Source organism: Vicia villosa, linkage group LG2 (genome assembly GCF_029867415.1).
Source record: "Vicia villosa cultivar HV-30 ecotype Madison, WI linkage group LG2, Vvil1.0, whole genome shotgun sequence".
NCBI lineage: Eukaryota > Viridiplantae > Streptophyta > Magnoliopsida > Fabales > Fabaceae > Vicia > Vicia villosa.
In genome coordinates, this window is record NC_081181.1 from 88,700,345 (window position 1) to 88,717,564 (window position 17,220).

At 35.1% G+C, this 17,220-nt stretch overlaps 1 protein-coding gene across 1 annotated transcript; it reads right to left on the minus strand.

The window, feature by feature from the left end:
• Positions 1-13,817: 13,817 nt before the first annotated feature.
• LOC131649541 (uncharacterized) lies at positions 13,818-14,813 on the minus strand. Its single transcript, XM_058919301.1, has one exon. It carries the CDS (start codon positions 14,811-14,813, stop codon positions 13,818-13,820), a length of 996 nt encoding a protein of 331 aa, XP_058775284.1.
• Positions 14,814-17,220: the final 2,407 nt, after the last annotated feature.

Here is a 17,220-nt window from a genome sequence, read left to right on the forward strand (position 1 = left end):
ACTGCAAACCCATAGTAATGGATTTTTACTATTTTCTAAATTTAGTGGCAGTTGTTGCAACCATTGGATATTCAAGAGTGGAAATGGGATAATATTTCTATGGACTTTGTAGTAGAGTTATCGCATATTCAAGGTGGTTATGATTCGATATGGGTGATTGTAGATCGATTAATCAAGCTAGCCGAATTCCTAGCAGTAAATACCACTAACAAAGCTAGTCACCTCGCCAGATTGTCGAAGTTGTGCTTGAGTACTTCTAACCATCCTCTGACGGACGGTCAAACCGAAAAGACGATTCAGACTTTGGAAGATATGTTAAGGGCGTGTGTGCTTGTAAGTGGAGGAAATTGGAAAGACCTCATACAATTAATTGAGTTTCCATACAATAATAGTGTCCATTATAGTATTGACATGGCTACATATGAATCTCTTTACGGAAGGAGATGTCAAAGTCCACTTTGTTGGTCTGAAGTTGGTGAAAAAGGAATATTAGGACCCAAAATTATTTAAGAGACCACTGAAAATATCAAGATGAAACAAGATAAGATGTAAAGGGCCCAAGATCCTGAAAAGAGTTATGCAGACCATTTAAGGAAACCTTTAGAGTTTAGAGAAGGTGATCATGTATTCCTAAAGATTACTCCAAGATTGAGATTGAATGAACCTTTTAAATCGCGAAAGTTGAGTCTAAGGTATATTGGACCATATCATATCATTGGGAGAATCAGTGAAGTAGCTTACCGTTTGATGTTACCACCCTCACTCCTCGGTATGCATGATGCATTTAATGTGTCTCAACTTCGGAGATTCATTCTTGACCTTCTTCAGACCGTTCTTCCAGATACTATTGTGGTATAAGCAGATCTTTCATTCAAACCTCAACCAAGTCAGATCCTAGATCACACATCTAAGACATTAAAGAAGAAAGAGATTCCTCCTTTCAAGGTTCTTTGGGAAGAATCGCATCCGAGATTCAAGAAGCTTATATTTATCTCTTTCAGGTAAAAGTCACCACCTCAAACAAATACAAAAGTGGAAGTCATATATATTGTCCGCCTTATCCACTCAATGACGACTTGGAGGATAATTTCAAAATAGAAGGAAATGTCAAAAGAAAAAGGACATAGTTGTCATCCTTCTTTTTGTCTTCGATATTCTTTGATAGATGATATGTTATAAATTTTATTAAATTCCAAGTTAATGCTTAAGACGATATTTTTTGATGTACTTATGGTAGCGTTTCACGAACAAACCCATCTCTTCTTTATTAAAATGATTATCATTACTAGTACTTTCATCATCTTCCTTTTTACCTTGGCTTTAGAAGTAGAGGCCTTTCGGAGATGCTTCCATTTTTTTTCTCTTGATTCCTATTTTTTAGTTGCATTAGCTTCACTTGCTTTTGGTCTCATTAATTCATGCTCATGCTTTGTAGGCTTTCCATTTAATATTGTTATATTCAATGTCTTCAAATCATGCAATGGGAAAATATCCATGATTTAAAAACAATGCTAGAAAGTAATTGATCACAAATAGTTATTAACCTATTTCGGTGTACAACACCACCTACTATGGGGGCTACCAAGCCAGGAAGGAAATCCACTATTAGCAGTATCAGTTCGAAGCCAAGCAACCTCCAGTTTACAACTTTTCACTTAATCCCTACATAGTGCAACTTCTACCTAAGAACTTCCTAGATAAGAGAAATCCCTCTCACTTCCAATCACCGTAGTTAAGTCTCACAATAACAATCCCAATTACTGTTATTGAAGGCCTTTTACCTTAATCTTTAATTACAAGAAACACTAGATCATGAACTTCTTAATAAAGAAACTTTGATCTTTCCTAAAAGCTTTGATCAAGAACAATAGCTTGAAACACAAGCAACATACTTAGAACAGTGTATCAATGATACCTAAGTTACATACACACATTCAAGCATCATTTGTATATAAACTAATTAGTGGTTGAGTCGGTTTTTATTGTATGAAATTTTTTATAATAGAAGTTTTCTTTCCTTTGAATTAGCACCGTTTCCCGACCTAGTTTGACGTACAGCGCTTAATCTCTACGTTTTCTTGAGTTTGGTAAAATCCGAGGTAAATTTCTTTCTCAAATTACTGGTATTGTGATGAATTTGTCTGAAATTGCGTGAATATATATGTTGCGTTTTATTGATCCAGATTCATTCTGTATATACTGTGTTATGCCTTAATTAGTTGTTTTTGTTTAGATTAATTAAGACATGGATGAAATCAAATCGAATGTCGAAAGAGTACGAGAAAGGGGTATCAGAATTCGTTAAGTTTGCGGTTGTGCACGTCGAAGACCCGAGTCGAATGACGTGTTCTTGCTTGGGTTGCTGTTATGGGGGTCAGGTTGACGCAGTTCAGTTGGCATCGCATTTACTACAGTTTGGAATTGATAGAAGTTATACATGTTGGAATTTGCATGGTGAGAAAAGTAACGGGAATGTTGAGTCGAGGTATAATACGACATATCCTTCAACGACAATTGCACAGACACATATGATTATGATCGAGTCGAAGAGATTGCAGAAGCGCTTGAAGAAGATCTTGAGGATTGTTCCAAAATGTTTGAGAGGTTGGTAAGCGATGCAGAGAAACCGTTGTATGATGGTTGTACAAAATTCACAAGATTGTCTGCGGTGTTAAAGTTGTACAACTTAAAGGCGGACAATGGATGGTCGGATAAAAGTTTCACATAGTTATTAGCCCTTATGAAAGATATGCTACCTGAGGATAATGTTCTTCCCAATCGAACGTATGAGGCTAAAAAGATGTTGTCCTCTATTGGCATGAGCTATAATAAGATACATGCTTGTACAAAAGATTGCGTTTTGTTTCGAAACGAGTATGCAGCGTTGAATGAGTGTCCTAATTGCGGTGCCCCTCGATATAAGAAAAAGTTGTCTCCGACAAAAGTCTTATTGTATTTTCCTATAATTCCAAGATTTAGACGCATGTATCATAGTGAAACTGATTCAAGACACTTGACTTGGCATGCAGATGAAAGAATTATTGATGGAAAGTTGCGACATCGGGAAAACTTACCACAATGGATGAAAGTTGATAATGATTATTCTGAATTTGGAAAAGAAGGAAGAAACCTTCGCTTGTCATTGTCTACTGATGGAATGAACCCGCATGGTATTCAAAGTATCTCGCATAGCACCTGGCCTGTGATTCTTATGATTTATAACCTACCTTCGTGGCTATGTATGAAGCGTAAGTAAATGATGTTATCTATGTTAATTTCTGGGCCTAAGCAACCATGGAATGACATAGACGTATACTTGGCACCCTTAATCGAAGATTTAAAGTTTTTGTGGGAGAACGGTGTGGAGGCTTATGATGGGTATAGGAAATAAAGTTTCAACTTGAGGGCGATGTTGTTTAGAACATTTAATGATTTTCCAGCATACGGAAATCTATTAGGGTACAACAATAAAGGTCAAAAAGCGTGTCTTGTTTGTGAAGATGAAACCGATACGCCACGATTGGATCTTTGTCTGAAGAATGTCTTTCTCGGTCATCATAGATTCTTAAATTCTAATCATCACTACCGTGGGTGGAGAAAAGCATTCAATGGAAAGGCCGAACAACGTAGAGCCCGCCTTTTTTGACAGGTGATCAAATTTTTGAAAAGGTGAAAGATGTGAGCACTCAGTTTGGCAAGCCTTTTGCATATTTACTTGTCAAGGGTGAGTGGAAGAAGAGGTCAATTTTTTTGAACTTCCATATTGGAAGTCATACGTAAGACATTTCCTCGATGTTATGCATATTGAAAAAAATGTATTTGACAATGTTATTGGTACGTTACTCAATATACAAGGAAAGTCTAAAGATGGCCTTAATATAAGGAAGGACATGGTAAAAATGGGAATGAGAACTGAATTGGGATCCGTGACGAAAGGAAGACGAATATTTCTGCCACCTGCTGTTTACACTCTATCTAGAAAGGAGAAGAAAATATTGTGTAAGTTCCTCGGTGAAGTTAAAGTTCCAGAAGGCTACTCATAAGATATTAGAAGACTTGTGTCCATGAAAGACCTCAAGTTAAAGAGTTTAAAGACGCATGATTGCCATGTTATAATGGAACATTTTCTACCAATAGGTATACGTTCTATTTTTCCAGAAAAAGTAAGAAGCGCAATAACTAAACTGTGTTTTTTCTTTCGGTCAATTTGTAGTAAGGTGATCGATTCCGCAATCTTACTAACATTGCAAAAAGAAATAGTTGTTACTTTATGTGATCTTGAAATGTATTTTCCTCCCTCGTTTTTTGACATAATGGTTCATCTAGCCGTTCATCTTGTGAAAGAGACAGAATTGTGCGGACCCGCTTATATAAGATGGATGTACCCTGCTGAACGTTATATGAAAATATTAAAAGGGTACGTGAAAAACAGAAGTCGATCGGAGGGTTGTATTGCCAAACGATACGTTGTTGAAGAAGCGGTTGAGTTTTGTACTGAATATCTCTCAAATGTTCAATCAATTGGACTCCCCAAATCCCATATTGTCGGGGAAAAAAAAAGAAGGAAAAAGGCTAATTGGAAATAAAGTTGTGACAATATCAATGGTCGAACGGGATCAAGTGCATTTGTATGTTCTGCACAATGAGATTGAGGTTGAGCCGTATGTTGAAATGCACAAGGGTGTTCTTCGAGGTTTAAATCCAAATAGAAATGAAAATTGGGTAGTACGTGAGCACAATCGAAGTTTCATGTCGTGGTTTAAGGAACATATTTATTCAAAGTATCGTTCAGATCCTGCTTCAGTAACAAAAAGGTTGAGATGTTTAGCATATGGTCCAAGTATAATTGTGTTTTCTTATAGCGCATACGCAATTAATGGATACACATTTTATACTAAAGAACAGGATGATAAAAGTACTATGCAAAATAGTGGTGTTACCTTGGTAGCTGAAGCAATGCCCATATCAAGTGCGAATGACTTAAATCCAAAATTTGAAAATTTGTCATATTTTGGGGTTATCGAGTGCATTTTGGTGTTTGATTACGCGAAGTTTCAGATTCCTGTATTTGGTTGCAAGTGGGTTGAAAATAATAATGGCATACGAATGGATAAGTCAGGATTTTTGCAAGTGGATCTCAATAGTGTGGGGTACAAAGATGAGCCTTTCATTCTAGCCTCTCAAGCTAAACAAGTGTTCTATGTCAATGATCCGACAAGTACAAGATGGTCTATAATGCTTTTATCTAACAAAATAATTGATGAAAACATTGGAGATCAAGGTGATATTGGTGTTGGCATTGAATCTTGTACAAGAAACGATCATAATGAGAATGAATCTTGTAATAGAAATGATCATAATGAGGGTATTTGGATCAATCCAACCGTCTGCGTTGTTAAGAGACGCGTAGAACATATTCCTACCAAGAAAAGAAAGAGACGTTAGTGAAAAAGGTAATAGTACTATATATATTCAATTCTGACACCTTTCTTTTTTTGACAAAAGTACTAATGTGCTTTAGTTTGTTTGATACAAGTAGTATAGTTATATATTCGTATTCAATTAGTATATATATATATATATATATATATATATATATATATATATATATATATATATATATATATATATATATATATATATATATATATTCAATTTGTATAGTTTTTTTCAATTTTGCGCCGATTGTTACAATACTTGTCATCCGATTTTAGTGCATATTTTCGTTTTGTACATAACTTTTGAACCATGTATCCGTTTGTCGACTTCTTTACATGTAACTATACTATTTTGACGATTCCGGAGCTGCTCATGCACTTATCTTTGCATTTCGGGACTGTTTTTTTATCGGTTTTGCTTCTGTCCATAATCAAATTTCGTTCAATTCCGACAACTTTCTATTTTTGACACTTATTCCGATTTCACCGATTTCGATTCCGATTTACTTGTACATAGTTACTTTCACTTCCATTTGACTTGTATACATGTTTAAATATTAATAGTGTACTAATGTGCTTTAGTTTGTTTGATACAGGTCAAATGGCTAGTAATCAAGAAAACTCACAAGATAGAGATGCTCTAGATACAAATCCTCCATCTGATACATCAGCAACAGAAGTTGCACGAGGCATCACCATTATGAAGGGAATCATTCGAGATAGAGACAAAGGATTAATATATAATTTAGAATGGAATTCTGATAACCAAGCAATTGGTACTAAAGCTGCAAAGTTGACAAGCTACATTGGTACACTTGTTCGAATGCATATTCCATTCTCCGTATCTAAATGGAATATGAAAAGAAAACTGTTGGACGATAAAAAAGATATGCTTTGGGATGAGCTTAAGGTATCATATATGGTTGTTGTTATTATCTTGACGATAATTTGTTTAAATTACTTATACTAACACACTCTATGCGTATGTTTTTTCGCAGAGGTGTTTTAACATACCAGATGAGCGTAAACGCTACATACTTGGTTTGGCCGGAAAGAGACATAGAGTGTGGAAATCTTTTTTAACAAACACCTATCTTAAGAATAAAGAAGGAAACTTTCTTGAAGAGGCCCCGGGACGTCCAAAAAAGTATGAGATCTTCATTAAAGATGAACATTGGGTTGGGTTTGTAAATCAAAGAGATGAAGCTTTCCGGAAAAGAAGTGCCACAAATAGGGCGAGAGCATCAAAACCCGTGAGTCCATACATAAAAGGGCGTTTAGGATATGCACGCTTAGAGGAAAAAATTGTAAGTAAATAGAAATGCCATGTTCTTATTAATTGTCTAAATGTGTTGTAATTGACGATTTTATCATTTGTGTCAATGCATAGTTAGAGGAGACGAAAAGTGAGGAAACCTCACTTCCAGTACATGTGTTATGGAAGGAAGCTCGTATGGGCAAGAATCGAGCTGTTGATCCCGATGTTCAAAAAGTTTATGATGAATGTGTAAGTATAACACTGCGTCTTTAATTAAATCAAATGTTTATTATTATATAATTGATTTTTTATCTCCACTAATAATTTTCGAAATGTAAATGAATTACAGGAGACCATGTCGCAATTCGTATGCACCGGTGAGGACCAGGATAATCGGAGCGTACTTAGTAGAGTACTAGATGTTTCTGAGTATCCTGGTCGGGTGAGGGGTAAAGGTCATGGTGTGACTCCAACCTCTTTCTATAAGCATTCTAGGAGAAGAAATCCTACCAATGAAGAAGTGTTGCAAAAATTGCAGGAATTACAAGCACAAGTCTCTGAATTGCAAAGAGATAAAGAGATATATATGAGAGAAAAGTGCAATACTTCATCGGTGAAAGAAACTAGTGATAAAGCTAGTATCCACTGTCAAAGAAAATTTCCCGAGGTAATTATAAATTCTTTTTTCTTACAATTGTTCTATTTCTGTAATGATAATGACTTTATATTTATTATTGGTTTAGGGCATTTCTATAAGTATAACACTTTGAGAGATTTACTTCACCATAGGTCGCTCCCAGATGGACACCTGAATGTATCAGTTGATGTTGTATTAGACCATGATGCGGTGCTACCGGTACCTAACATGGTCTCAGAGACAACGTTGTTGTGAGATGCAATAGGGTCATTTGTTGCATAGCCCTCGGACCTCATTTCCATTGGTGATGAGGTATGTTGAAAACCATTATGAATCATTTAGTTTTCGAATGTCAATTCTGAACCGTTACGTTAATTATTTTTTACATGATAATTTTAGACTACTCCTACAAAACCCGCAATTAAGGGTAAAGGGATTTTACAGGAGGATGAGTCTGTTGCATCACTAAAAGAGGTACATTTAAATTGTTAATATATGATCTGAATCTAAAACTGCATGATTTTATAATTTACCTAAGTTATATGATTTTTAGGTATCTGCTCGAGGGTCACAACAAGTGACGCAACAAGTTCGTAGCGTACCACCCAAGAAAAAGGGTCCTCTTAAGGCCGTGGCAAAAAGAGGTGCTTTTGTGCCTCGACACCATCAGATGCTCGAAACATTTGTTGATATGTCATATTTGACGACAGGTGCTTTCCGTGAAATTAATATGGATGAAGCTGTCTTTGGTATTGAATTCCTCGAAAATGTTGCACTAGATGACATGAAAGAGATTTTTATGCATGACCAATCCGGCGTCGATAATATTCACTCATAGATTTGATAATCCGATGAATATATTATTTAATTAGTTGAACAATTTATTTACACATTTCAATGAAAATAGTCTAATGTTTATTATGTTTTTATTTAAGGTTGTTGTATGACAAAGTGTTGCACGGGACTGAATTGTCAAACAGATTCCATTTCGTGTCTTCCTCCCACTGCAGCGGACAGACAATTGCTATGGAACTGGATTCAGTTAGACAGCACTTAGTAGATAGATTCATGACCACCAGCAATACAGAAAGCCTGTATCTTCGGGCGTATAATACCTGACCAGTAGGGTTAGTTTTTTATTCTTGGTTCATCTAATCTTTTGTTTTAATTTATAGAGCACACTGGTTGTTGCTTGCTATCAACCCTATAAAAGAAGTGGTATATTTTCTGAATTCGGTAGATGGTGAGTGGACCAATTATCCGGCTATGAAGTCAACGATTGATAGGTAAGTGAAATCATTCTAAGTATTCGTGTGTATTTATATATTTAATTATTTGTGAGATTTGTTAGATAAATACAAGTGTTCCGAAGTCAAAGAGACGCACAAGTATCCCGGACTAAATCAAACAACATTACTTGGATCAAAGTGCAGGTACATTAATTTTCACAATTTTGTTTATAATAGTTATGCTACTTGATAAAACAAGACAACTATAAAATCTTATTTGTTTTTCTATGTAGTGTCCGCAACAGCGAAACAGTACAGATTGCGGATACTTTATTTTGAGGTTTTTGAAAGAAATCCTTCAAACAAATCAATTAGAGATTCCAATCACGGTATGGATTTATAACTTAGGATAATTTCTTATAATTTATTACATTTAACTAAATCATGCATATTATGTTTTTGTTATGTAGTACTTTGATGAATTCTATGCTGCTTTTTACACGAGACTTAAGTTGGAAGAAATCAAAGAGGAATTGTGTCAATTTTATATTCAGCGACTATTCATATAGGTATGAATACATTATTATGTGAAAAGTTTTATGAATACATTACTGTGTGACGAATTTTGATAATGACTTTGTGTTTGATATTAATTGACGATGATGACGTTGTTATATGAATCAAGTTTGTTGTTTGCTAAATAAGAGTGCTGAACTTTGTTTTTGTTGTTGTTGAGTTTGATTCTTAAATAAGTGGTGCTGATAGTTTGATTTGAGACTGGATTGATGACAAATTTCATTGGTGGATTGAGTTGCAAATCACATGAAATTGTTGCTAATAATATTGTTGATGTTTCTGCAAAGTTAGTTTAATTGACCGTGTTGTTCTGTTCATACTTTGCAGGACCAGGACCGTGCGCTCGTTGGATTTTGAGAATTTCGGGCTTATATTCTGATTTAGTTATTGTTAGAGATGATTTAGTTATATGTATCTATTGTAAACATGTGAATTGAACTATAATGGTGTATATATTTTATTTTGGATTATAATGGTATTATATTGGTATATATAATGGTTGAAAATATTACAGGTTGAAAATATATTACAGGTCGAAAATAAATATAGTTTGAAAATATTATAGGTTGAAAATATATTACAGGTCAAAAATATTACAGGTTGAAAATAAATATAAATTACAGATCGAACTGGGAGGCTTAAATTACAGGTTGCACTTTAAAATACTGCATTTAGCAACGACAGCGCATTTAAAAACGCTCTTATATGTCTACCTACGAAAGCGCTTTCTAATTAAAAGCGCTGCCTAAGATAATAAAAAAAGCATAAAAGATAAAACAAGCGCTACCTACGAAAGCGCTTTTTGGAAAAAGCGCTGCTATAGGGGATGCTACGAGAGCGCTTTTCTGGAAAAAGCGCTGCTATAGGGGATGCTACGAGAGTGTTTTCCTAGAGAAAGCGCTGCTATAGGGGATGCTACAAGAGCGCTTTTCTGGAAAGAGCTCGGCTATAGAGGATGATACGAGAGCGCTTTTCTAGAAAAAGCGCTGCTATAGGGGATGCTAAGAGAGCGCTTTTTGCGTACCAAAAAGCGATGTCTTTACCTACCGCAGCGCTGGCTATGGCAGCGGTTTTAAGCGCTCGAAAAGCCCAAAAAAAGCGCTGTAAAAGCTGCTGTTTGGCGTAGTGTTGATAGTCTTTTAATTTATCTAATGTATTACTTGTGCTTTGTGTGTATTAATTAGTAACTACATGAAAATTGTTTGTAGTCGCGAAACAACTTGACAACCATTCGTCTGAATACTATGTTATGACACATATGTTTAATATTGTCTCCGAAGGCATTACTAACTCATGGGTTAAGGTATTACCTTTATCCATATATAGTTAAATTATTTACATTTTTTAAGTTAATGTTGTTGTTGTTGTTGTGAGTCTATCAAAATTTAAATTTGGTTTAGATTATAGGCATTTAGTGACCGAAGACCATTCTTATCTTTTTATGAATCTCAACAAAACTAATATTTTTTTTGTTGTAAGCATTGTATAAAGGTTTTATCATTACATATTCAAATATGTATAGGTTCTTTAGGTAGAGATTTTCTGTATCCCAAATGTGAAATTAAATAATATACATTTTCACTCAAGGTAAAAATCAATATATTCTTTGCATTCAAATCATAAGAATCTTTCATAGTTTCATAACTATTTTGATCTCTTAGGGAGGGTTTATGTTTCAACAACTTCGATGCTTATTTTTAGGACAAAAGGAACATACTTGATGGCAACCCAATGTATTTTTACATCCAACATTAAGTGAACATACATGTTATCTTTTCACTATGCATAATTTTTCTATGAAGAAAACATCTCTATTGTAAACACCCTTAAGATCATCCTTACCCATATTCTCAACTTTTGAATTCGTGAGATGTGTTATAAAGACCAAGTATTTATGCAATTTCTTGGTAGAATATGGGTGAAAAGGGACTAGAAGGGGGTTGAATATAAATTTACCCTTAAAATCGGTTAAAAATGATTTTCTTAGCAAAAACACATTTTTCACAAAATTGGTCATTCGCAATTTTATTGCATGTGTCTGATTGATATCATGAGTTACTCGATGTTTAGACATTAGAATAAAATATGGAATTATGAACGACATATCTAATCAATGAATTAATCAACCCGAGGTAAGCTAAAATGAGGTGTCATAACATAATTTTATTGATAAATTGAATCATTCTATCATTATTGTTACAAACAACTTTAATTGCAAGAAAGATAATCCAAAAGAATTAATCATTACTAGACCTAAACTTATAAACAAATAACTAAGAACAAAATAAGACTTACACCATGCAATTTCTATTAAGCGACATCTAATAGGTTGACTTCAATATTTTACAATCTCCGCATGATGATATTGTCAGATGATCAATTAGGATTGGCCATCTTAATAAATATGTTCTTACATCAAGCAGTGGTGGAGTCATAAATTTTTGGCAGCCTGGGCAAAAATAATTAATTGGGCTGGGTCATTGGTTATTCATCTATTTTAGTTTTCACATCCTGTTTTTACTAATTTTACTCCTGATTTTATCTAAAAATCGGCTATTAAATTGGAAAAATTACAAAGAAAGTTGAGGGTTAAGTCTGAGCACGTACTCAGCCTCGCGATATATTAGCCTTATGTTTAGATCAACAAACTATGTGATAAAAGAAGAGTTTTAATTCTTTATCATTGAACTTTGATATGGGCTTACAATTGATTAGGAATTGAGTTTTTAGTTTGTCATTTTTGAATTTTTTTTTATAAACTTTGTTTAATTTAGCAAACTATTTTAATATTTTAATTTAATTATTACTTTGTTTTGAATGGCAAAATTAAATATAAATAAAGATAAAAGAAGAAAAAATACAACCACAATTACAAAATCAATTCAAGTTGGCAAGATGCTTCTTTTAGCTTTGAAACGGTCATTTTTAACATTTTATTCTTCTCCTGGAGATGGTTGTGTAATAGCGATTCTACAACTAGGAATATTTTTTACGATTGATACAAGTTACCCCTAAACTTTTTCAACTATATTTAGAGTTCCCGTTGTAAGGGTTTCAACTCTATTTAGTGCAATTTCTTATATCATTGCTTATTAAAAAAAAAATTACCGATAGAGCTGAAAATCATATAAGAGTACAAGAAGACAACCCAAAACAAAAAACAAAGGAACGCCCAACTAGTCACCAATATGATAAAAAACCAAGAGCTCCACCCACACAACGAAGCTCCACTCAAAGAAATTAGCTAGAGTTTATACTGTCAATTTCACCATCAACAAACCAAAAAATCGTAGGAACATCAGACACCAACAAGCCCCTTTGAAGAAGGTCAGACTTCTTAATCCGCAATTAATTCACTTTGGCTTAATGACAAGGTGTCACATAATCAAAACTTGTCAACTAGTTATAAAATTAAAACGAAAGATTATGAAATAGAAAGAGAATAAATAACAGGGAGAAAAATTATTGCTCAAAAGATAGTATACTGAGAGATTAAAATTTTATTATTGAAAAAAATAGATATACTAAAATTGAAATAAATTCTTTAAATAAAAGAGAAAAAGAAAAAACAAGTATATTTCCGAAAGTGTTGAATCAACTCCAAGAGTTCCCCCAAACACTTCATTGAATAACAACTATCATTAACTTGTAATTGTCTATTCTATGAAGCATTCAGAGAAACGCCAAGAGAAAATCAACAAATACTTACTCAGCTAGACATGCTTCACTAGCTTGTTGTCTTGGTTAAACAATGAATGGCAGGTCTTTATATATAACGGAAGAGAGCTAAAAGAGAACTGAATCTTTGTGAGGTCGTATGCATAAAGTTAGTTTGTACCACACTGAATAATGAACATAGTCAGGTTGTTTGGCAAAAACATTAATTTTAGGTGATATGAAAGATATATTCCAATTGTAGTGTCACATTGCAGTAAAGTGGTTAGAATCTTTAAAAATCGAACAAAAGATCACTTCTATGATAATTCTTTGCCATTTCTATTTTCAAGAATTTTAAAATTCTTGTAAAAACATTATTCGTGTGACGTAACTAAGTGTCATTGTCCCTTAAGTATGCTCCCATGTGATGTTGAAATACACCTATAACACAATCTTTATAACCATATAATGAACTAATTTTGGACCACTAAAAACCCTTTATGAGATATCTATTAATAGAACTTTCGTAGCTAGTTGAATTTGGTCATAATTATAGGGAAAATGAGACTACAAGAGAATAACTATGAAAATTTATGGTCAAAATATCTCCTTAGCTTTTCGAATAACATACGTTTTCCAATCTTTTTTCCGTTGATGTTTATTTTATCCCTACACTTTCATTTCTTCATGCAGCGTTCTCCCTAAATATTAGCAGAATTCCTATTATATCGTGAGATGTGATAAACAGATCAAGAATTGCTGTAATTCTTTTGGTAGAATATGGGTGGAAAGTGTCTACAAGGGGGTTGGAGATAAATTTACCCTTAAAAACGGTTTAAAATGATTTTTCTTAACCAAAACACATTTTTCACATAATTGGTCAGTCAAAATTATATTGCATATGTATTTTTTTTTTTCATAAGCAAGAATTATATATATAGGAGAACTAGGGGTTCTCAAGCCCAAATACAAAATACAAGGAGCAAGCCTAACCAAAAGAGAAAATTACCAACCAATTGCCCTTACGAAAGGAAGCATAAAGGATCCTTACAAAAATCGTAAAAATTACAATTGGTATCGGTAATATTCCCACAAAAAGACCATCTACACGCCGTAAATTTAATGTTCCAAACAATGTTGTTAACGCTCCAACCATCATTCCGGAAACACACATCATTTCTAACTATCCAAAGGCACCAAGTAATCGCCAACCAAACCACACCCAATTTACACCTCTTGACTTTCTTGAGTTTAAAGAAAGAGTGCCACTCCATAAAACTCGATAAACACTCATCTTCCATCCTATTTCCCAAACCAACCCAAGAAGCAATCTCATTCCAAATCTTTTTGACTACGTCGCAAATAAAAAAAGTATGCCTACACTTTTCTATGTCATTACTACAAAAGGAACAAAAAATGTTATCTAAAGGAAGCGGAATACCTCTAAGCAATAACAAATCCTTTGTAGGAAGCCGATTAAGGAAAAGTCTCCATCCGAAAGCTTTAATTTTGAAAGGCACTTCCAATTTCCACAAAATACCGAAAGCTTCATCGTCTTTATTAGGAGGGCCGAAAGGAATGTGACTCTTCATAAGGAAAGAATAGCAAGAAGCCACCGAAAAGTCCATATCATCCTTGTAGTGCCACTCCACATCATCCCTCCCCTCACTCATCCCTTCCGCCCCGCCCACCAAATCTCTCAACTCCTCCACGCCATCCGTGAAATCACTCCCCGCTAGACCAAAATCCCCCCAAGACCACCCTCCATCGCTCCAACCCCCCATTGCCGCCACGGAAACGTGCTTCAAGTTGGAAACCTCATACATATCCGGAAAGAGAATTCTCAAAGAAAAATCTCCAATCCACTTTGCATGCCAAAAAGAAGTATTGAAACCATTGTTAACGGAAAACCTACTACATTCACCAATAGGATCATCAAAAGAATTATGAGTAATATTTAAGAGATCTCTCCACCAAAAAGAACCACTACGGTGGGCCGCCCCTTTTTCTCCACCCATCATTCTAAGAGACAAGTCACCATAACGGGTTTTCAAAATACTATACCAAAGAGCGTCGGTACCTTGAAGGATCTTCCATCTCCATTTGTTAAGGAGGGCCACATTAAACAATGCTAAGTTTTTGACGCCCAAACCCCCCTTCTCAAAAGGAAGATTGACATCCCTCCACTTGACCCAATGAATTTTCCTCTTGTTCTCCGCTCCCCCCCATAGAAAATTGCTTTGGATAGAAGTAATTTTTTAACCACTTTCGAAGGCATTTTGTAGAAAGACATAGTGAAAATGGATAAAGAACTAAGCACGGACTTAAGAAGAGTAATTTTACCTCCTAAATTAAGAAAGCGGTTGGTCCACCCCTCCAAACGGTTTTTCAACTTCTTTATGAGAGGATTCCAAGAAGATTCCTTTCTAGGATTGAAGCCAATAGGGATACCAAGAAAGAAAAAATTGCTATCTTCCAATTTGCAAGAGAGAACATGAGAAGCCGCTTCCAAGAAATGGGCATTGGAATTAATTCCAATAAATTTGCTCTTTTGGAAATTAATACCGAGGCCCGAAACCACTTCAAATGCACGAAGAACCACCTTAATCGCCCGAATTTGCTTCCAACAACCTTCGCCGACAAGAAGGGTGTCATCCGCAAATTGGAGAATATCAACCCCACACGAACTCATAACTTCAAATCTTCGGAAGTCTCCTACTTCGGTAGATCTTTTAACTAATCCCGTTAAACCTTCGGTAACCAAAACAAAAAGGAAAGGGGAAAGAGGGTCTCCTTGCCTCAAACCCCTAGAAACGGTGAATTCCTTAGTCGGGCTACCATTCACAAGAATTGACATGTTACTATTAAACACCAATAGTTCCATCCACTTCAACCACCTTTGTCCAAAACCCATCCGTCTCATCATGTACCGAAGAAAATTCCAACTCACTTTGTCATATGCTTTTTCAAAATCAACTTTGAAAAGAATACAATTTTTACCTTCTTTCCTTGCATAATCTACCACCTCGTTAGCAACCAAAACACCATCAAGCAATTGCCTACCGGGAACAAAAGCACTCTGGCAATTAGAAATGATCGACGTCAACACTTTTTTAATTCTCCCCGCCAATAACTTAGTCACAACTTTGTACATGCAACCGACCAAACATATGGGACGATAATCGGCCAAAGCCACCGGATTAGATTTCTTCGGAATCAAAGTCAAAAAAGAAGAGGTGATTGCCTTCAAAATTGCATTACCTTCAAAGAAATACTCAAAATACCGAAAGAAATCTTCTTTAATAAAGTGCCAACAATTCTTTATAAAGAGAAAAGAATAGCCATCCGGACCCGGGCTCTTATCCCCACCACATTCCCACACCGCTTCCTTAATTTCGGACTCTAGAAAAGGCTTCTCAAGATCCGCCGCTTCCGTACCGTTGATGGAATTAAAAGAGATTCCATCCAAGACCGGCCTATCCTCCTCCGTTTCTAAAAAATTGTGCTCGAAGTAACTAAACACCGCGTCTTTGACATCTTCAACCGACTCCGCCACACCATCCGAGGTGAAAATGGGACCCAAATGGTTTATTCTTCTCCTTTGTTTCATTATCTTATGAAAAAAACCGCTATTGGAGTCTCCCTCCTTAATCCATTTTACTCTTGATTTTTGAATAAGCATATTTTCTTTTAGACGCAAATTCCTCCAAAAATTAGCACTAGATTCCTTCCTTAAAGCTAGATTTTCGTCAAAAAAAGCATCATCAAAGGAAGCTAACCTTTCGTCGGCAATGTTCAAATCCCGAACTCCTTCTTCCATATCTAATTCTATCTTCCCGAAGACCTCTTTATTCCACCTTCTTAATTTGTCTTTTAGTAAACAAAGTTTTTCCTTAAGAATAAAATCGCCTCTTCCTCCCACCTTCAAGCTTCTCCATTCTTTCTCCACAAATGGAAGGAAAGAATCATGAGAGAACCACTCGTTGTTGAATCTAAATGGCTTCGGTCCCCAATCCAATTTATCTTTCAAAATCCAAACCGGGCAATGATCCGAGATATCTCTATCGCCAATCAATTGACCAACCACTCCCCACCTAGCTACCGTACTGCTAGAGACAAGAAAGCGATCAATCCGACTCATGGATTTACCATCACCACTAAACCAAGAGAACTTTTTACCTTTGCAAGGGATATCCTCCAAACCACTTTCATCAATGAATTCCGAAAAGAGATCCATTTCAACATGATTCACCGCCACCGTCCTCCCTCTTCTTTGATTGATATCAGGAGTTATTCATTATTTAGACAATAGAATAAAATATAGAATTATGAAGACTTATCGAATCAATGAATTTATCAACCTGAAATTAGTTAAAATGAGGTGTCATAATGGAATTTTATTGATAAATTGGATCATTATATGGT